Source organism: Hemicordylus capensis, chromosome 5 (genome assembly GCF_027244095.1).
Source record: "Hemicordylus capensis ecotype Gifberg chromosome 5, rHemCap1.1.pri, whole genome shotgun sequence".
Classification (NCBI taxonomy): domain Eukaryota; kingdom Metazoa; phylum Chordata; class Lepidosauria; order Squamata; family Cordylidae; genus Hemicordylus; species Hemicordylus capensis.
The window spans coordinates 221,700,956-221,723,452 of NC_069661.1; the positions used below are offsets into that span (position 1 = coordinate 221,700,956).

The 22,497-nt window shown below is 44.3% G+C and overlaps 1 protein-coding gene across 1 annotated transcript in view; it reads right to left on the reverse strand.

Annotated features, from left to right (window-relative positions):
• Nucleotides 1-2,661: 2,661 nt before the first annotated feature.
• The window catches only part of ISX (intestine specific homeobox), a 29,932-nt gene continuing 10,096 nt past the window's right edge, over nucleotides 2,662-22,497 (reverse strand). The window contains exons 3-5 of the mRNA XM_053256245.1: nucleotides 5,643-5,794; nucleotides 4,664-4,780; nucleotides 2,662-2,889 (exon numbers count right to left, since the gene is read on the reverse strand). Of these exons, the coding sequence (XP_053112220.1) occupies nucleotides 2,662-2,889; nucleotides 4,664-4,780; nucleotides 5,643-5,794 (497 nt within the window). The remainder of the gene's footprint in view (nucleotides 2,890-4,663; nucleotides 4,781-5,642; nucleotides 5,795-22,497) is intronic.

Sequence of the window (22,497 nt, forward strand, 5' to 3'; positions counted from 1 at the left end):
ACTTGGTATTGGACAACTTAAGTTACCAAGCAAGTTCTGAATCAGACAAATGTTGTGCCGCTCCAGGACTGATTTCGGCTTTGTGAAAGTATCTAGTTCCTCACTAACTGAAGGATTTATGAAAAGTTCCTAAGGATCTGACATGACCTGATTTGGTCACTGATTACAGTGGAATCAGGTAGGCATTCTGAATGAGTCACATCTAAGCCTCATTTTCCTAGTAGACTGTTATTATTATGTAAGCTGTAAAAGCCTACGGGCATGTTTGAACTGTGCATGTTGAGCACTGGATGAATATAAATAACTTTTCTTGTCCTTTACCTCCAGAATGGCTTCTTTTTTCGATGCGCTAGATGAGTCCTTTTCCTCAGAAAACCAATTCAACAAAACAAAAAGTGCCTTTTCCTCGTAACCATTTTAATTGTTTAACGAATACAATATTCCAGGAATCAAATATTTTATCCAATATAATTTCTATCCCTCTCTTTCTTTCTCCCTCTGACTTGTAAATTAATCTGCAAGCCAGTATTTCAAGTTAAAAATACAGTTGTCCCTCGCCAACCAAGTGCTTTGCCAATCATGGATTTGCGTATCCATGACTGGCAAACTGTCACCCCCCATGTCAACCATGACTTGAGTATTCACGGTTGGTACCATTTTAAAAAACATTTAGGCAATTTTTTCAGCTAATTTCCAGGGTCCCGGCGTCAATGCAAGGGTCAGGAGGTCATTTATGGGGGTCAGGGGTGATTTGGTGGGGTTGGGGTGATTTCAGGGGGCATTTGTGGGGGTCATGGGGTCATTTCCAGGGGTCAGGGGATCTGTTCCTGGGGCCAGTGGACCTTTTCCGGGGGTCAGGGGGATTTTTTTAACACCTTTTTTGGTGTGTTTTCAGGCACATTGGTACTCACGATTCCACTAACCCCCAGTCTCCCATTGAAGTCAATGACTTCCCTACCACAAATTTGCCAGCTGCGAGGGTTTCCAGGAACAGAACTCTCATAGTTGGTGAAGGACAAATACCCTCATCCCTCAATAGAAATAAGGTTTCTCAAAAGCTATATATGCTTTCCTCCCTTCCCTTAAATGTTCCCTTAAATGTTTTTCCCCACCCCTCACCCTATGAAACACAACTAACATGAAATGTGCAAGGTGAATATTCAGCATAGTTGGGGTTGGTCAAATTAGTCATTGGAATAGCAGTATTTTTCCTTTAGTGAACAAAAGCAGATGGTATTCCACACCAGCAGCACTTAGACCAATAAATCTTCACCCCCTTAGACCAGGGGTAGGCAGCCCTGGCTCTCCAGCTGTTTCTGAACCAAAACTCATTTGGATTACTGTAATGTGCTCTACCTAGAGTTGCCTTTGAAAATAATTCGGAAGCTTCAACTAGTCCAGAATGCAGTGGCCTGCCTTCTTATGAGTGGCCATAAATTTGATAGTGTCACACCTCTTTTACAGTCACTACACTGGTTGTCTGTTTGCTTCCGGGTCCAATTCAAAGTGCTAGTACTCACTTATAAAACCCTTATGGGCTTAGCACCTGTATATCTCCAGGATCACCTCTCTCAGTCAGTTGTATCCCGTCCTGTGAGGTCTTCTCAGCTGGCCCTCCTTAGTGTCCTTGGCCCTGGTGTAGTGTGTGGTGCCTGGGCCTTCTCTGTGGCTGTCCCTCTTCTTTGGAACACTCCCCCCCCATATTCATTCAGCTCGCTCCCTGGCTACTTTTAAGGCCCTTCTTAAGACCCACCTGTTTCTCCAGGCATTTGCCTAATAATAATAATAATAATAATAATAATAATAATAATAATAAATTATTATTATTATTTCTTGTTTGCACAGTCAGACATCGAGTCCTTCCCAAGGACCTGGGAGGGCTGAATTTTATTATCAATATTGTTGTTATTATTATAGATATCATCGCAAAATATAGGCTGTTCCCAGTAAAGTTGTTTTTTGTAGTTGGCTGATGGTTATTTCTGTGGCCCCGATGGTTTTGAGGTGTTCTTCAAGGTGTTTTGGAATTGCACCTAGGGTGCCAATTACTACTGGGATTATATTATTATTATTATTATTATTATTATTATTATTTTATTTTATTTTATTTTATTTTATTTTATTTTTTTATTTTAAGAGCGCACTTTACTTGTCTATCGCTATAGCTCATAAACAGACCCTGCAAAGCAATACCCACTCAGTACAGTACCCCCTCCAAAAAAACCCCTCTTCTATTGTTTCAAGTGGAGTTCATGTTTCTTTTACACAGTTGATGGAATTCTTCAGTGGATGAAGCTTTGATGTTCTTGTATTATTTGCATCTAATTTAGGCCAAGCTGCATCCATCCTCCAAAGGCAACCAAAGAGGCTCAGTAATCCTGTTTAAAGAGAATTTCCCATAATCCCTATTAAAATTATATTTGTGCCTCTTCTAAGGCACTCAAGACAATATATACATTTCTATTCTGTTATCCTGACAATAACTCAGTGAGGAAGGTTAGGCTGAGATACAGTGATGTCCCCAACGTCATCCTGTGAACTTTGTGGCTGACTTGGGATCAGAACCATCTGTCCACTGCATCAAACTGGCTCTAGAAGGATATTGTGATCTTTTTAGGAAACCATAGTATTGCTACAGATCACTTCACTCTTCATCCTCTTCTATGTGGTTGGCACTGACATTGCCTTCAGGGGCAAGGAAGGCAGGCTGAATGGAGGGAGGTAGTCAAGAAGTCTGTAAGGCTTTGAGAACATCACAGGATCCAGGTGCAGGGGAGAATAGGGCTGCATGTTTGGTAGCCAGGAAGTTGTGGTATGCCCTTGGACTGGAGAGTAATACTCTATGCGAGTATGTCTACCAGAGAGGCTGCTGGGCATTAGCCAGAGATCCTGCACAAGATTAAAAGACAGAAAGAAAAAGAAGTCTCAGAAACACCAAAGCAGTTCTTTAGCTCAGTGCAATTTATGATCATCACTGGACTTGCCTTATCAATTTCTCCCAGTGTTTAGTGATAAACAGCAACATTCCAGAGAATATGTCTAAACAGAGTCCTTAAAACATAGTGACAAGCAATCAGTCAGGGAGGAAATAAATCCTTTTGTTATATGGTGATTTCAAGGCTTCTGGGGGACAAAAGTCTTGTTTGCCTACTGAGTAACAGTTTCAAACCCACCTTTTGTGGAGGATGTAAAACCAGGGTTAAAACATGGTTTGGATTAAAGGAAAATGAGAGATTGGATATGCGGAGATGTCCCTTTGAGACTACTAAGCAGCCCTCATAATAATGGTTTGCAAATCTCTTCAAACTATAATTTCAACCTCTGGTTTACAAGAGAACTGAACATGTTTGAATTAACCATGGTTTACTTTTGTGCACATTTAACATGGAACCATGGTGAATACTGGAAAGGAAAGAGAAAAGAAAACTGCTCTGGAGAGAAAGAGAAGGAAAGAGGGGCATGATCTGTTTTCCTGGGGCTTGTACCATGCTGTGCAGGTAATCATTGTAATGTCAGCACCAGCCTAATGAATAATAGGGGATGAACTTATGATCAGGCAAGACCAATGCCTAGTAGCCATTCGAGCAGATCCATCTTTAAACCCTAGAGGACATTTGATCCAGGGATATTGCTAGGTACCTAAAAGATCCAGGGCCCAGGCCTACAGCCCCTCTTTTGATAATTAAACTCCATCATGCCCCTCCATGAATAGTTATGTCTGACTCCTCTCCAAAGGGAAACTGGAGGAGACAAGTGCTGTATTGAGGGCTAAAGTGTCTGTTTAGTCCCCAGCACAGCAACCTTTAGGCAGAAGACAGAAGCCCTATTCAGACATTATGCTGCATGCATGTACAGATGTCTGTACACTCATACATGTTTTTGTGTGAATGACTGTACCTATGTTCATTTAAAAAGTGAACCTATAGGCCTCTCAAATGCATGGTGCAGCTAGGAAGTGTACTGCTATATCTGTGTTCAGCATAACAGGTGAATAACTGTACTTTTGTACACACCTATACCTGTGTATACATACCTGCCAATATGTCCCTATTCTCCCATTCACCTGAACTGGAAAATAAGGACATGTTGGCAGGTATGGTGTATACTATATACTCATTGTATGAGTGTTGAACGTAGCATGTGAATAGGGCTAGAGATGAGAAAAAAATTGTTGCTTGTAAAACAGCAGCAGCACAGGCAACCACCCGTGCTCCAGTGGAGAAGGAGATGGCTGGTGAAATTTGGGGCTCTGAGTCATACTTTTAGGGGCTTGAGCCCCATGCGCCCTCCCCTATTGATACCACTGCCTGCATCCTTTTACAAAAGTTCACAAATTGTGTCACATAGTACCTTGGTCTAAAACAGGGCTGTTCAACTTAGTCCCTCCCCCCAGCTGTTTTTGAACTACAACTCCCATAATCCCCAGCCACAGTAGCCAATACGCAGGGATAGCCAATAGCCAATAGGCTGCTCAGCTTTGGCCCTCCTGAAGATGTTGGCCTGGTCTAGGTCTAAAACCATCCCTCATAATTATCCTAGAGTGTTTTGGAGCCTTCAGAGCACACCTGCTTTTTAAAAGCATCTTTTCTTTTATTAGTACTTCTACGGAAGGTTTCATTTTAACAGGTTGTTTCTGCCTTTACAGATGGCCAGGGTTACTCACAGTTATGTCTGCCTTCGGGACTGGAATAAAATCAACCTCCGTTAGATGCTGAAGGCCACCAAAATTGCCATATTTTTCATGTTTCCTCCACTTTGCCCTCTGGTTCTGGAACCAGATCTATGTGCAGGAAAAGAAGGGAAATGAAGTGTTAAATTGGACAAAAAATATTAGGAGAAAGGTTCATATCAACAGGTGGCAATAGTTTCTGTTAAAACAGGAGAACCAATTGATTAAATATTTGAAAGCACAGATGATAGAGATGGTTACAAGTTCAGGAACCCAAACATATCAAAATTATTTTGCTTTCACACTGTGCCCTTAACTTATGGTCTGTGCAGAGCTCTGGACAAATGTGGCAACTACCCCTGTAGCCAGCCATAGTTTGTCCTAAAGTCTACAGCAGAATCTCTTTTATTCTGTAGGAAAAAGAGTCAGCCATGGTTAGTTGTCTTATTTTTCTTTGCAAATTGATATGGGGTCCTAAAAGATAAAGTAACTAGCCATCAGATACACCCAGAGGTCATCCAGGGGTTTGGAAAACACATATTTAAAGAGAAGAATTTAATGTAACACCTAATACAAACAGGCATGTTCTTCACCAGTGTACATGATTTTCTTCTTCTTCCTGTACCAATAAATGCCCATGTAGGAAAAATCTCCCCAGTGAAGTGGACTTTGATTCATTTGACCATTTATCCAAGGCTGAGAGAGATAACTTTTAATGTGATCCAAAAAATACCTGGAAGCATACAGGTTGGGGCTACTCCCTTGAGAATATGAACACCTACTTTTTCATAATCCGAGGATCACCATTACCTTCTAGAGCTAAGGGAAATCCATCATACCCATAAGGTATACTGCAATGAGGTAGTGGTTATCAGGTTTCCACAGTCTTTGTAAACCTATAGGTAGCAATAACTGGGCTGAGCAACTAGCATCTTACTGAATTTATTATGCGTTAGAGAAACACCCAGTTTACCTGGACTCTGGCTTCTGGGAGATTGATCTTTGCTGCCAGCTGGTTGCGCATGTGGACATCTGGATAGTGTGTAACTTGGAAGATCCTTTCTAGTTCCTGGAGCTGTTCTGCTGTAAATGTTGTCCTGATCCTACGTTTCCCTTTCTTCTCATCTGTACAACAGGGAGAAAGTGTAACTTAGGAGGTTATAATACAAAGAATGGTTTCAAATGATCATCGGCAGTGATGCAGGACCAAATATATCTCTACTGCATTTGACAGGTATATCACATTTGTACCATGGCCTTATTTCAAGGAGCTCAGGTTGCCATAACAATCACAACAATCCTAAGAGGTAGATTAGGCTGAGAGATAGTGACCTGCAGAAAGTAAGCCAGTGGGGTTCATGACTGATCAGGTATTTCAACGCAAGCGTCAGGATAAGCAGTCTAGAGGAAAGCAGATTATAGCTGAGAGGTAGGTGGGCCATCGAGGCTGTCAATGTGCAAACAGAGAGTCTTAGACCTTTGGTGAATTGGTATCTGCAGTACCACCCTCTGGCCACCTGCAGTGGTGGTGCTGAAGTACAACAGAGAGAAAGTTAGCAACTCTGTCCACAAGCAAGAGGTTTGTTCACCTTGGCATGGGTTCACTTCAATGTTGGTAACCCACATTAAACAGAGATTCAAACTACTGTGTGAACAAGGTCAAGCTATAATGTTCTGATTATTTAATTGTTGTTTTATGATGTTTTTAATTGTTAATCATTGTTTTATGCTTTATAGTTTTTGTTTTAACTATTAACTGATTTTAATGGTGTTTTAATGTAAACCGCCCTGAGCCTTTTGGAAGGGCGGTATAAATTTTTTTAATAATAATAATAATAATAATAATAATAATAAAAAATATAATGGAGGTGCAGAGTAATGTGCTTTGATCCTGTTTAAACAGGCCTAACATTAGCACAACACAGCTTTCTTGTATATAAGGACCCAGTGCTCCAGGGCCCCTGGAGAGGCTCAGTCAGCAACTAATGGCCACTGCAACTGACGTGAGCCCTCCTCCACTCACTGTGCATGGGTTTCTTTAATTTTTGGCAGGTTGCAGCAACACTGGAGTTTTAGCCAGTGTCTGTGGCCCACCATGTTTTTCTTCACACAGAACCCCATGTAGAGTCAGGATGGGGAGAAAACACCTGGCAGATGGTAGCTGCCAGACAGAACACTGTTACTGCTGCTGGTCCACCAAGGATTACATAAACCTGTGTCCACTATCATGGTGAGGTGAGGGGGAGGTCCACCCAGGTGGGGAAGCCACCACCCTTGTCAAGGGCCCTCTCAGATCTGGAGCTGATCCTGTATTATAGTCCTTGGTTTGAGATTCCTTGGTATTTTAACCATCTGTAAAGCCCTAGTCCAGCTCTCTAGCCACTGTGGGTAGAAATCTCTGGGCATTTTTTCCACTGTGCAAGCCACTGAACTGATTGGGAGTTGCCCATGGTTGGGCAGTACCTTGCTTTATAAAGCTTGTAAGTCAATCTCTTCCGCTTCCAAGATACTGGTGCTTCTTTTTCCTTGAGCAACATAGGGATTGGACAGTATTGGCTCTGTTGAGTCTACCATCTCTCTTCTATTCTGTTGGGCAATTTTGGGAGGTTACTTAAGATGATGCCATGTATGTATGTCCACTTCTTGGAGTAAGAAGTGACATTTTCATATGTGGACTAGCCATCTGAGAGCAAAAGCTACAAAAACCCAACCCCTTTCATGTCTTCTTAGAACTGATACTTTGTGATAGAAGCAGTTCATACATTCAGCTGTGAGTCCTTGAGCAATGGATCTGCTTGTGTGAATCAGTCCCAAGTGGGTCTCCAAAGGTAGCAGGCTGAACTTGGGGTGCTGTTGAATGAATGATCCTGTTTGGTAGCAGTGTTTCCAGGGGGAGCCCTTTCATGAGGCAAGGTGAAGTGGTCACTTCTGGCAGCAGATTATTGGGGTGCAGTGCACTGAGATGCCCTCTGCTGCTGCCATTGGAGCAGCTGTTTGGGACTGACCTGACCCTGGCAAGCTTTTCAAGGAGACCCTCTCCTTACACTCCTTGCAGAACCTGTGAGACACGTGAGAAGAGAAGAGGAGGCTGCTTCCCTCCTCCACATACCCCACATTACTTTCAGAGCTTTCAAGAGTTGGTGTTGAAGTGGAGCTGCCCCCATCAAGTCATGGAGGTTGCCTCAGGAACTTGGTGCCACCCCTGAATGTTTCCAACGTAGTTCAGAACAGTGTTCCCTCTAACGGGGATTCCCAGATGTTGTTGACTACAACTCCCAGCATCTCCAGCTGCAATAGCCTTTGCTTGGGGATTATGGGAGTTGTAGCCAACAACAGCTGGGAATCCCTGCTAGAGGGAACACTGGTTCAGAAACAACTTCTAAACTGGATTCAGTTAGGCAGGAATATGAGCATCAGTTGTGACAAATACTCATTACAAGTCCATCTCGGAAGCAAGGGGCAGATTGAATGAATGAATGAATGAAGCTTCTGTACCAGAAAGTTCCTTCTTGAATCTTTGGAATTTTAACGATCATATCAAAGGACAACTCATTAGATGTATCTTTGGCAGTAGCCTCAAGGAGTGTGTGTCAGTCACACTGAGTTTTGCTGGCACTATTAGGGCAGCAGTCAGAAACAAGCAAATATTTCCTTGAAAAATATTTCCTTGCCTAACCCTATTTTTAAGCCCAGCCTTTAGCCAAGGTTAAGGATATGAGTGCACCCTTAACCCCAGCACCGGGGTTGTGTGGGTGCTCAGGCTGCTTGTAGCCCAAGCTCACACAGAGATGGGTGCCTAGAGTGCCTGTCTCACGGGGGTATCCCCAAATGCACTGCGTTCCTCACATAGGGCATTGTGAGCTATCTAGAGGCCAGGAAAATGAGTCTTGGCCTTGAACGAGCCGCACTGCATGGAGCAGCATGGATTGTCTGGGCGTGTGGCAGCTTGCCAAAGATTTCACAAAGAATCGTCTAGAGGGAAGGTACATGAAACACCGCCTCCCCACATCCCCGCTTGCCTGCTCTGTTGGTTGTGTGAATACCCTTATCATCTAGGAGATTTCACTATAGGCATGAATCCTAGTGCACTGGGATACTAATAAACATATTTCACAGAGATGTTCATTGCCACTACTGTGTTTCTCATATAAAGTGTACCACCTCTACTGTATGAAATGTATGCAATATGTTGTTAGGAGCTCCCAGAGCTAGAATTAAGAACTCACATATCTGGATTGATTGATTGATTGATAAATTTGATTGATTGATTATATAAATTTGTATATTTCATTAAAACAATCCCAAGGCGGTTCACACAAATATTAAAAACGACTATAAAAATGACACAATTAAAATATTAAGCTAAACTATAAAACAAATCTGAATAAAAAGATTTAAAAACAAGCATAAGAACTGTACAAAATACAAAGAAGCAGCAGTAAAGACAATCATATAAAAGCCTGGGTAAAAAGCCAAGATTTAACACACTTTCTAAACACTGTGATGGAGACCAAGGAGCTAATAGCCACTGGGAGAGCATTCCAGAGTCCGGGGCAGCAACAGAGAAGGCCCTGTCCCACGTGCACGGCATCCGAGCCTCCCTTCTTGTTGGCACCTGGAGCAGAAACCCTCAGATGACCTCATCAAGCAGGCAGCAAGCCTTGGGAGCAGAGGCGTAACTAGGGAAAACAGCACCCGGGGCAAGCACTGAAATGGCGCCCCCCCAACATACTATATTATACTTAGGTTTTTCCTCACAAGCGCCCGCCGCCGCCGCCAAGCCAGGCCACTTACTGGCCGCCAGGTGCCAGCAAAGCAATGGGGGGGGGAGCGGGCAGCGCGCAAGGGACCGCTCGTGGGGGAGGGGGCGCCGACACGCTCCCTTGACTGCTGCAGCGCTGCTGCACTGAGCAGGAAACATTTGTATTAACAAAAAAAATTTAAAATTTTTTTTTAAAATTTTTTGTCATGGCGGCGCCCCCCACGTGACCAGAAAAGATGGCGCCCGGGGCACGTGCCCCCCCTGCCCCCCCTATAGTTACGCCTCTGCTTGGGAGCAGGCAATTCCTCAGGTATCCTGGGCCCAAACCGTTAAGGGCTTTAAAGGTCAAAACCAGTGTCTTGAATTGGACCTGGAAACAACCTGGTAGCCAGTGCAGCTTTTTCAAAACAGGTGTGATGTGATCCTAACGGGATGCTCCAGATAAAATCCTAGCTTCCGCATTTTGCACTAGCTGCAATTTCAGAATATTCTTCAAGGGCAGCACCACATAGAGCATGTTACAGTAATCTAGCTGTGACGTGACTAAGGCATGGGTAACTGTGGCCAGATCTGCCTTCTCAAAAAAGGGACGAAGCTGGCGCACTAGCCGAAGCTGTGCAAAGGCACTCCTGGCCACAGCCTCCACCTGAGCTTCCAAAAGCAGAGCTGGGTCCAGTAATATCCCCAAGCTGCATACTTGCTCCCTCAAGGGGAGTGCAACTGCATCCAGAACTGGTAAAATCTCATCCCGATCGGCTCTCCTACTGACCAACATTACCTCCGGCTTGCCTGGATTCAGTCTCAGATTATTAGCCCACATCCAACCCATCATGGCCTCCACACCAGCCCCCCCCCCCGATTCAGGACATCCACTGCCTCCCTACGATCAGATGACAAGGAGAGATAGAGCTGAGTATCATCTGCATATTGCTGACAACTCAGTCCAAGTCCCCGGATGACCTCTCCCAGCGGCTTCATGTAGATGTTAAACAGCATGGGGGACAAAACTGAACCCTGAGGGACCCCACAAGCCAATGGTCATGGAGCTGAGCAATAGTCCCCCAGCACCACCTTCTGGACCCTCCCCCCAAGAAAGGATCGGAGCCACTCTAAAGCAGTACCTCCAATTCCCATACTCGAGAGGCAGTCCTCTCTGTTAACAGAACTGTTAACAAGCCTAAAAAGTTTTATTTGAAATGCCATACAGTTCACTGAACAGTACTAAAATGCATTGTGTGCTTTGTCCTTTAGCTGATAGCAGATGGTCCTTTTGCCTAACTCTGTTGTAGGATATTGGGTTCACAGGAGGACGATCCCAGTACAGACCCATGAAGAGTGAGTGCCTTGCGTGGCTGACCAGTCTATAATTAATCTAGTCCTAAATATACTCCTCATATTCTTGGCATACTATAAAACCAGCTCATACTGATATAGAATGTTTCTTGAATCTGCAGCAGGCCTGCTGTTCCTGGTTCTTGAATGAGATGGGGGCTGTAGCTCCGTGGCAGAGCATCTGTTTTGCATGCAGAAGATCCCAGGTTCAGTCCCTGGCATCTCCAGGTAGGGCTGGGAGAGACTCCTGTCTGAAACCACAGAGAGCCACTGCCAGTCAGTTTAGACAACACTGAGCTAGATGGACCAATGGTCTGACTTGATATAAGGCAGCTTCCTCTGTTCCTAACTTGATCTGGCTTACTGTGGCCCTATTAAACATTCATCAAGCTGTCGTAGAATATTTTGCTCACAGTCTCACTTGTAAGGAAAATAAGCAACAATGTCTCGTGTATATTTCATATCAATGCTGCTGCACTGCTATCGCACATGCATTTTGGAAAAGAAGGAAATGTGTTCCTTGACCCCACCTGCAACTGATGATTTTGTCACATCTAAGCCAATGGTGGCCCAGAGAACACCAACTACAAGTAAGAATGGCAAGGTCCAAAGGGCTTCCATTTGCCCACCATGCTGTGGCCATTCAATCACATCCATTTTCAGTAGCAGGAGGAAGGCCAAACCTACATCTTCCTAATTGTTAGTGTTATCCCGATTCATTATTAATTTTTAATTGTTAAATTTATATACCACCTTTCATTACAAACAATCCCAAGGCGGTTTACAAAATGTTAAAAAAACATAATACAAATGACAGTTAAAAGTATGAAGCTAAAAATATGACAACAAATCTAATTTAAAACATATGAAATACAGACATAAAAACTGTACATGGATAAAAACACACAGAAGCAGCAATAAAACAATCATGTAAAAGCCTGGATAAAAAGCCAAGATTTAACAAGCTTTCTAAAGACTGTGATGGAGTCCGAGGAGCGAGTGACCACTGGGAGAGCATTCCAAAATCTGGGGGCATCAACAGAGAAGGCCCTGTCCCAAGTGCACGACAACCGTGCCTCCCTCATTGTCGGCACCCGGAACAGAGTCCCCTCAGATGATCTTGGCACATGCAACATTATGTTGTATGTGCATTCAGGTTCCTGTATGCACATCCTTGTTCTTGCTTGATTGACTATACTTGTGTTCACTTTAAAAGTGAACCCCTCAAATGCAGGGTACAAATAATGTACTCAGTCAATCAATCAATCAATCAATCAATCAGTCATCTTCATTACGGTTCAAGAGCAGCATAGAGATAATGTACTGCTGTATATGTGTTCAGCATATTGTATGAATAGCTGTGTGTGCATTGGATCTGAATGTGCATTCACTGTACACAGATTGATTGTACATGTGTTGAACATTATGTCCAAATAGGATTTTATATTGTAATTCCTTTCTGCAATGTTGATTTTGTTAGCTGCCTAATGCATAGGCAAAAATAACCTTTAACAAACAAGCAAACACTTATGATCTGTATTTATGAAGCCTTTATAGCTAAGTGATACCAACTTTATTATACAACCTGACCCTGTGGTGGGGAGGGAGGAGATCATACTCATTCCTAGACTTAGGACTATACTACACAGGACATTAATGATGTCACCGCAAGCACATGGGAGCTATTTTTTTGTAAATAACACACATACGAGGGCCTGATCTGGACCGGGGCCGCAGTGACCTGTAATACATTGCCCTGTTGTAGTTCCAACCTGGATCAGCATCCCTACCCATGGGTGCTATTTGAGAAGTGGGTGGGGGGAAAGCTTCAGATGTTGCAGAGCATCTGTGGAAGGAGATGATCTGGATCAGGACCACAATGGCAGGGGGAAAAGTTACAGCTCCCATGTTTCCCTTTGCTATCCCAATCAGGATCAAGCTCCCATGCACATATTAATTGCAAAAGAAAGTAGCCCCGGTGTACATGTCAGTGATGTTAAGAACATACAAAAAGCCCCGCTGGATCAGGCCAAAGGTCCATCTAGTCCAGCATCCTGCTTCATGCAATGGCCAACCAGATGCATCTGGGAAGCGCACAAATGGGGAAAGAGGGCAACAGGACAACTGCCCCTTCCCATTAGTGTATGCCCTCTCTGATTCTGATGGATATATACAGCTGCGGGATAGCTGGATACATCCTGATGGATATATACAGCTGTCCAAGCTAATAGGCATTGATATGATGGCTATCATCATGTTCGGTGGCAGTGAATTCCATGTTATTAATGTCATGTATACTTTGGCCCACAAGAGCTGGTCTTATGGCCGCAAGCATGAATCGCCTCATTTGCTAAGCAGGGTCTGCCCTAGTTTGCATTTAAATAGGAGATTACATGTGGGCACTGTAAGATATCCCCTTTAGGGGATAGGGCCACTTTGGAAAGAACATTTTCATGCTTGCATGCAGAAGGTTCCAGGTTCCCTCCGTGGCATCTCCTGGTAGGGCTGAGAGACACTCCTGCCTGCAACCTTGGAGAAGTTGCTTTCAGTCTCTGTAGACATACTAAGCTAGATGGACCAATGGTCTGATTCAGTAGAAGCCAGCTTCCTATGCCCCTATGTCTGAGGAACAGACTAGCCTCTGAGAAAACAGAAGTCAGCCATCTCTGGTCTGTGTTTTTCACTCCAGATGCATCTAAAACAATGCTGTTGATGTTATAGTAACCTAGAGCTTGCTGCCCTCCTCCACTTCTGGCTTGGCAATATGCCTCTTGCTTAGGGACAACAGCAGCCCATGGAGTTTCTGAGTGCCAGTCTTGCTGAGAGCAGTTTTTCCAAGCCGGAACTCATCAAATTAAAAGAATAAAATAACCTGAGGTCAGCTGTGCACTAAAAGAGACTGAGTGGACTGGCTTTGATTTCAGCTACAAAGAAAATTGCTGCCAACATAGTAACAGTGAGCTAATCAAGGACTCGCCAGTAGGAAAGTGAGATGGTGCATTTTTGATTAAACTTAATCAGTTATTCTGTTTGTTTCCAGAAAAGAGGGGTGGGGAGGGAGAATATTTTGGTGGGGGTGTGGGGAATGGTAAAACTATGTTAGCATTCACCCCTGCAAGGTGCAAATATCTCTGACTGAAGCTCTAAATATTCGCAAGTGCCTTTGGGACTTCAGCTTAAGAGATCCCATAGCAAACAACAGCAGTCAAAATTACAGTCTAATAAGGAATGTGGGAGGAAGATATAAGGCTGGAAAATGTTAAGCGTAATGCCGGATTTACACATTTGGTTCCAGCATCCCTGGGGAAATAAGACAACATTTCTTTCTTGAGGTGTTTCCATATGCAAAAGCTTGGGATGTTTAAATGTGTGCTTAAAAAAGAAAAGCTGCAGGGAAGAGACTCAGAACAAAAGTTTAAGTGATTTAGGAGTTTAAAAGTTTAAATGATGAAGGCCCTATTGCCTTCATCTAATATGGAGCAATTTAATCATGTGTTTGGATTTTGTGTAGGGTTGATGGGTCCAGATCTAGCAACTATCACTGGAATGTTGCAAACTCCAGGATGAAAAAGTATGTTGCTGAGCCTCCTGCTCAAAATGATCCCTCTGGGTGGATTCAAACAATGCAGGGAATGGGAACTGTCATTTCTTGGAGCTCGGCAGCAGCCTGACTTCCAGTTGGGGTTGGGGCAGAATATGCCTACATTGGTCATGTCATCGGAACCTGCCAGTGTTGGAATACTCTGTCCTTCTTGGAGTTCTGAACCCAACATCTCTAACCAAGATGTGAAGTTGGCTATAGATGTCAGGTTTGGAATGGCAAGTAGGGCAGAATATGCCAACACTGTTCAGATGACACAACTAATGTTGGCATATTGTAAACCGCCCCCCGCCCCCGGAAATTGGGCTTTCCACTGAGCTCCAGGAAATGGCAGTTCACGGTTCCTCATGTCATCTGAATCCACCCTTTGTCTCTAGTCTTTGGTTGTCTGAAGTTGTCTTGTCTAGGAGGAAACCTAATAGAAAGACCAGGATCAGAAAGTACTTCAACAGAGATCTGTTAATGTATTATTAACGTAACTCTACCATTCTAGGATTCTACCATCTCCTGCTGTAGCATGTGTAGATAAGTCTCACGCTTATTTATTTATTTATTTATTTATTTATTTCATTGTTGAATTTATATACTGCCTTTCATTAAAAACAATCTCAAGGCGGTTTACAAAAGTTAAAAAACATACAATAAAATGACAATAAAAATATTAAGCTTAAAAAATCAAAACAAACCAAATTTAAAATCTATAAAATACAAGCATAAGAACTATACATGGGTAAAAACACATAGAAGCAGCAATAAAAACAATCATGTAAAAGCCTGGATAAAAAGCCAAGATTTAACAAGCTTTCTAAAAATTGTGATGGAGTCTGAGGAGCGAATGGCCACTGGGAGAGCATTCCAAAGTCTGGGGGCAGCAACAGAGAAGGCCCTGTCCCGCGTGCATGGCAGCCGAGCTTCCCTCATTGTCGGCACCCGGAGCAGAGCCCCCTCAGATGACCTTGTCAACCAGCAACCCTTGGGAGCAGGCGGTCCCTCAGGTACCAGGGGCCCAAACCATTGGCTTCACCTAGCAACTCTAGATTTCAAAGACTGGCAAAAAAAACCCTCCCCTATATTTCTAACGTAATTGTTGCTGTTTGTCAATCACTTGGCCAGGCCCTCCATGTATTTCCAACAAATAAACAATCTTGCTCCAGTACATCAACTTGCTTTAACTTCACACACACACACACCTCTCCTCTTTTCTCTGGAGCTCTACAAAGAAGGATGATTAGGCCAGCTTTACTTGTTCAGACAGATGCTCTAAACTTCTAAAGTCATGGTCATTGGTGTCTGGATGGTACAGCAAGAATGTTTTCAGGTGTTGGCCCTAGCCTCTTCCTTTTTTTAAAGAGGCATGTTGGCACGTTGGGCTTCAGTGAAGCAAACCAAATTTGCTTGTATACATAAGGAGACGTTTCGACTCAGGGGCTTCGCCTCCAAGCGAAAGAACCCACTTACCAATTTAAAAGCATGCGGAGGAGACCTCGAGATGCCGTGGCTAATTTTTATTAACATAGCTGCTCACCCCTTATTAAAAGGGACTGGCATAGTCAGGGAGAATAGTTCTAATAGGGTACATACAAATTGCTCAGGGTAGAGCCTTCTGCTAGCGAAGCGTAGCATTTAGCATCCTGCTGCTATCTGCTGAGGCATTGCAGAAATAGAGCAGCAGGACACTGGGATGTTTAAAGGCTCCATTTCATTTTTCTCACTCCAAAACTTTCAGACAAAAGCCGCCCACACCCAGACACCAATCACAACTGCTTAATTATTGGAGAGGATGGCTGAAAATGAAGTTAAGTGGAAGACCTGAGGCACTATGAGCAGAGAAGCCTTTCAAAAACAGAAGGCTGAAAATAAATTTCAACATGCATAATTAATAGGACAGGAGGGGTGGTGTTTTGGTTTTTTTTAATTTTTAATGTGTTTTTGTGTGTGTACCTTCTCCTAATAAGAGGCTGTTGAATGCCTGCCATGTTTGGGAAGGGCCCTGCTGAGTTGTCACTGTAGTGGACCCAAATGCAATGTGGTGGTGGTGGGGAGAAGGGAAATCTCCGAGAAGGCCAAAAAGGATGGGATCCATTGCCGGCAAGGATTTAATGGCCATTGATATGGTGATAATAGATTTGCCTCTGGCAAAGTAACTGCAGCTTTCATCCTGGAAAGAATAGAGTGCATCTACAGTAAACTAGTCACTACCAGTAATGCTGTTTTCTCAAATGATCCTTAATGGTTCCTCAAAAACTAAAAAGCCCCAGATTCTGCCAGTGACTTTCACACATAGTGGGGAACTTGAGGTCCCCACCCAGTTCAACACATGGAGGGAACCTGAAGTTAGCATCACAGACATTTTGCATCACAGAAAGTTGTTGGGAGTAGCCAAGGTGAGGCAGAGGTATGCTCCCTGTCCCTTCTCTTCCCCACCTGGCCTGCTTCTCCCCCCGCCCAGCTTCTCCCCCCCCGCCTCCCATGGTTTCTGGCTGCTTGGCTGGCCAGAAAGCCAGCCCGCCACCTCCTCCCACCTGCCCGCCCGCCCACCAATCCTCGGCGGCCAGGCTGGCCCACTGCTGCCTGCTCTAACCAGCTGGCTACCCGCTTGCAGGAGCAGCCCGCTTCTTCTCCCCACCTGCAGTTTCTGGCTGGCTGGCCGGCCAGAAAAATGCCCTGCCAATTCCTCCCACCCGCCAATTCCCAGTAGCTGGGCCGGGTTGCCGCCGGCTTCTGACGGCCGGTCCACCGCTGCCTGCTGCTCCCAGTGGCCAGCCTGCCTCCGTCTGCTGCTCCCAGCGGCCGGGCTGGCCAGCCACTGCTTGCTGCTCCAGCCGGGAGGCCTGCTGCCTGGTCCCACCGGCTGACTGTCCACTGGCAGCCGGCATCCCTATTTTCTCCCATCCCCATCACTAATTGGCAGCTGCTTGTGAACTCTCATGAGAGCTGCCACGCATGGGATTAGCGACGGGTATGCCTAGGAGAAATAAATATATATATGGTGAGGTGCAATATTCCTTTAGATCCATTCATGACTGTCTGGGTACATTTTAGAAAATATAGGAAATGCATATGAACATAAGCAGATAATTAATCATGTATTAGCAACAGTTGTGATTACACGGTACTGGAAATAAAATAGAAACTTCCTCATACAAATATGAAAAATTGAATGTTGGATTGCAACAGGAAGTTTTAAACTTACTTATATTTTATATATCAAGATGGGAAAGTCATGATCATGAAGCTGTTAATACACTAAATGGATGTTTTCAGCACTGGACTAGAGATGGTCATAATGGATGCCTGAGATGGAGTTATATACTGTACTGATGGATTAACATAAGAACTTGTTCATTAATATTATGTTAGAAGATGATGCTTGTGTAACTATACGCTGTATTTCTGTTTTCTTTTTTGTACTTCCTATAAGAAATTATTATTATATTTTTTAAAGACATCTCTGAAATGGTCCCCAGAGAAAAATTGACAAAATAGGGGCAGTGATTTACTGGGGAGAAGGATAGGGACTCTCCCTGGTAAATAGGGAAAGTTGGAGCATATAAGACTTTTGTTGTTAGAACAGAACCATAGGAGGCAGTTAAGTTTCTTATAGGCTTCTCTAGCAGACCATTTACAAGCTGCCTGTTGCTATCTGTTATTACTTGGACCTACAAAGCTCTACACATCAATCACAAGTGCTTGCCTTTTAACATCTCTGTCTCATTCAGGCTTCCTGCTCCATTTCTGCTCCTGCAACGTCATTTTGTCATTACCTTGGTACACCTGGCCCCTGCTCTCTCCAGATATAAGATAAAACTCTTGTTAAAACAATAGATAAAAAGCATGCCCTCAATTCTCAGTCAAAGAATAATAAAAAAAGAGATCAAATCCTTAGACTGTAATGACAGGTTCTTAGATCAGTTTGGGAAAAGCCAATAAAAACACAAAAAGACGTTAGAGAGGAAATGGTCAACAATGTTATTAATTTATAAAACAGTCTCATAACCCAGGGTCTATTATCGGACCTCTGCAGCCCTGATAATAACTTTATCCAACAGCCTTATAAAATGTGACCTGTGTGTCTAAAATCCTAGGAAATGTGGTGTAGGAGGAACAAACGTCTATAGGCATCCGTGCTCCCAAGCAGCTTTCTGCAGAGTGCCTGGAATTTACTTTCTGTCAGACCATTGGTCCATTTAGCTCAGTATTATCTGCACTCCAGCAGAAGCCCTCCAGTACTCCAGGAAGCAGCGCTCCAGGATTTCAGACAGGGGTCTTTCCCAGCCCTGCCTGGAGATGCCAACCAGGGACTGAAGCTGAGACCATTTGCTTTCAAAGCAAGTTCTCTCAGGAGTTATAGCCCCTGACATATGCCTGTGCAGCCCACGGTGGTTGGGATTATGTCCAGGCTGCTCAACTTGGCCCTCAAACTGTTTGTAGACTACAGCTCCCAGCATCCCCAGCCACTGTGGCCAACAGTCAGGCATGATGGGAGTTGTAGGCCAACATCTGCAGGAAGGCTGAAGCTGAGCAGCCCTGGATTATGTGGACTGGTCTTTGGCAGTTGGCAAGTTACTGGGTCTAACAGTACTCAAGCTGTCCGAAACAGCAATATGCTGGAGGAATGGGATAGAAACCGTTTAAATAAATAAACTATGTAATTATATTATGTTAATATTGATATTTATTTATTTAACCAGGGTGGAGATATAACTGGGTGGACATACTCAAAGAACATGAGCCGCCTAGCATCTGGGAGCCTACTCACATCTCTCGCTGCCCCTGCCAGCCACCTGCCCACTCCTGCCACTGGCTGCTCGCTTGCAGCTTGCCACTGCCCATGCTATTACACTGCTGCTCCACATACAGCCAGCTCCCCAGGGACTTTTACACACAGCAGGCTTTACTGTGAGTTGACTGGGAGGCTTTACTGCAAACTTTACTGCAAGGCTGTACTGCGAACCAATTATCTAGACCCATTTCAGACCGGCTTTCAGGTGGGCTATGGGGTGGAGACTGCCTTGGTCAGCCTGATGGATGATCTCCAATTGGGAATTGACAGAGAAAGTGTGACTCTGTTGGTCCTTTTTGACCTCTCAATGGCTTTCAATACTATTGACCATAGTATCCTTCTGGAGCGTCTGAGGGGGTTGGGAGCAGGGGGCACTGCTCTGCAGTGGTTCTGCTCCTACTTTTCTGGCAGATTCCAGATGGTATCCCTTGGGGACTATGGTTCTTCAAAATCTGAACTTTCGTATGGTGTCCCTCAGGGCTCTGTATTGTCTCCAATGTTGTTTAATATCTACATGAAACCGCTGGGAGAGATCATCAGGAGATTTGGTGCAGGGTGCTATCAGTATGCTGATGACACCCAAATCTATTTCTCCATGTCAACTTCATTGGAAAAAGGCATAACCTCCCTAAATGCCTGCCTGGAGATGGTGATGGGCTGGATGAGGGATAACAAACTGAGACTGAATCCAGATAAGACGGAGGTACTTATTGTGCGGGGTCGAAACTCAGGAGATGAGTTTGATCTGCCTGTTCTGGATGGGGTCACATTCCCCAGAAGGAACAGGTACGCAGTCTGGTGCTTCTGGATCCAGGCCTCTCCCTAGTTTCTCAGGTTGAGGTGGTGGCCAGAGGTGCCTTTTATCAGCTTCGGTTGATACACAGCTGCATCCATTTCTTGGGATGAATGACCTCAGGACAGTAGTACATATGCTGGTAACCTCCAAACTGGCCTACTGCAATGCGCTCTATGTGGGGATGCCTTTGTATGTAGTCCAGAAACTACAGCTGGTTCAGTATGCAGCAGCCAGATTGGTCTCCAGGTCATCTCGGAGAGACCATATTACTCCTGTATTGATAGAGCTACACTTGCTGCCGATAAGTTTCCGGGCAACATACAAGGTGCTGGTTATAACCTATAAAGCCCTAAATGGCTTGGGCCCAGGGTATTTAAGAGAATGTCTTCTTTGGCATGAATCCCACCGCCTATTAAGATCATCAGGAGAGGTCCATCTGTAGCTGCCACCAGCTTGTCTGGTGGCTACTCAGGGACGGGCCTTCTCAGTTGCTGCCCTGATGCTTTGGAACGTGCTCCCTGCTGAAATAAGAGCCTCCCCATTTCTGACATTTTTTAAAAAAAAAATCTTTAAAAACACATTTGTTCACCCAGGCTTTTAATTAAATGCCATATTAATAGTCTTAACTTCATTTTAAAATATTGTTTTAAGATTTTCAATTATTATCATGTTTTAACTTTTCATTGTTATTTATTTTAGCCAATGTTTTAATTTGTCATTTATTTGTTTTAACTAATGTTTTAACTTTGTTTTTGTTGTAAACCGCCCAGAGATGTAAGTTTTGGGTGGTATAAAAATATGTTAAACAAACAAACAAACAAACAAAAACTCAAAGTTGTCCCCAAAACTCAACGAAAATAGTGGATCTTTTTTACCCCAGATATAAATTGCACTACACTCTAAGAAGCAGTGAAAAACTCAAATTGTGTGTGAACTGCCCCCCGATAACTCACAGGAACTTCTGGGTAAATCTGGCCGATATATGAACGCACCCCCTCCATTCCAGAGAAGATGCGAATTAAAGGGCTTTAGAAGCCTGATGTGAAAAACTTCCAGGTGGTGGGAAAGTAGAAAAGCTCCAATCAGGGTCTTCCTCCTTCTGCCTGGCCCAGACCTGGTTGCAAATAAGGGTCACACATGTGGCAGTGTGGCAGAGTGGTGGTAGAGTGGGCTTGAGCTGTGAGTGGTGAGCAGCATTCCCATTGCCGAGGCAGGCTGCCTGGGCAGTAGCTGAGGTACTGGTGACAGGGCCACCAATGGTAAACTGTGCACCACTACAGACAGTGGTGGTAGTGGGTCTCTGGGGAGGGGGATGAACACAGGCCCACCCTCCCAAGCTGTGGCTAACTGTTTGAGCTGTCTTTTATTTTTACATTACAAGGAAGCAAGAATTCTAGAAGTGAGATTCACCCATAATTTGGAATCGCACTTCTTCAGGTGAAAGGAAGTTATCCTGCCCTTCACTTCTTCAGATTTCCCCCCCAGTAACTGCAGAAGTTGGAAATATTTGACACCACATGGCTGGAGACTGCATGGACAATTCAGTAGGGTTTTGTGTGTGTGTGTGTGTGGTCACCACAAAATTCACCTTTTTTTATTGCAGGCATGTCACATAAAAGGATGCCATTTCTGAGAAAATGAGAGTCATCACATTCGAGGTCTATGATGTCCAACTTTGAGCATTACTTCAGAAGCAAGGAGTCAGAAATGTAAGTGGTTTGTGGTACACATGCTCATCTACTAAAAAGCTCGTGAGACTTTATGCAAGGCTGCATTTTATGTATGAATGTTTGCTGATGGGAAAAGATGATTTACTAACAGAATGTCAGGGACCAGGGTATTTTCTGTGGTGATGTCCTTCCTTTGGAACTCAAGTTCATTCTGAAAGAACACTGTGGCCTGCTGGGTGCAGATTTTTAGAAAGACTTAAGGCTGTTATGGTTCAGGACAGTGGTGTAGCCACCATGGAACTTGGGGGTGGGGGGACCAAAGGCCGGGGCCATGGGTCTCCAGGGCCCACCTGCTGGCTCCTCCCACCCCTTGTGCTCACCCAGCAGTGACCATGTCACCAAGCTGGCATGGAGCTGCCCCATCTCAGCAAGAACAGGCAGCCCCTTTAGGGCAGGTCTGTTCTTGCTTTGGCATGGGGCAGCATACTGGTGCAGTGACATCATCAGACTGCATTGGCATGGCTACTGGCGCTGAGGATACGTTGGCTGCCAAAGACAGGCTGGCAGCAGGTACCAAGCAGATAGTGGGGGTGGCAGAGGGTGACAGCAGGGGTCACAAAGGCAGGCAACAGTGAGTCGCCATTTCTAACCTCACTACGCCCCTGCTTCAGATGGTATTGGCCTGGGGAGCTGAGTTATTTTGAGGGGCTTTCATTATTGTGTGTTGTTGTGAAAAGCTTTGAAAAGAGCTCCAAGGTCAAGCCCTGGTGAGCCTTATCTCAAATTAAGCCTCCAGGATTTGGTTATTTGGTTATTTGGTTATTGCCTTTAAGAGGAGATAGCTACAATGCACTCCTTGCCTTCTTCTTCCCATTGCGTAATGC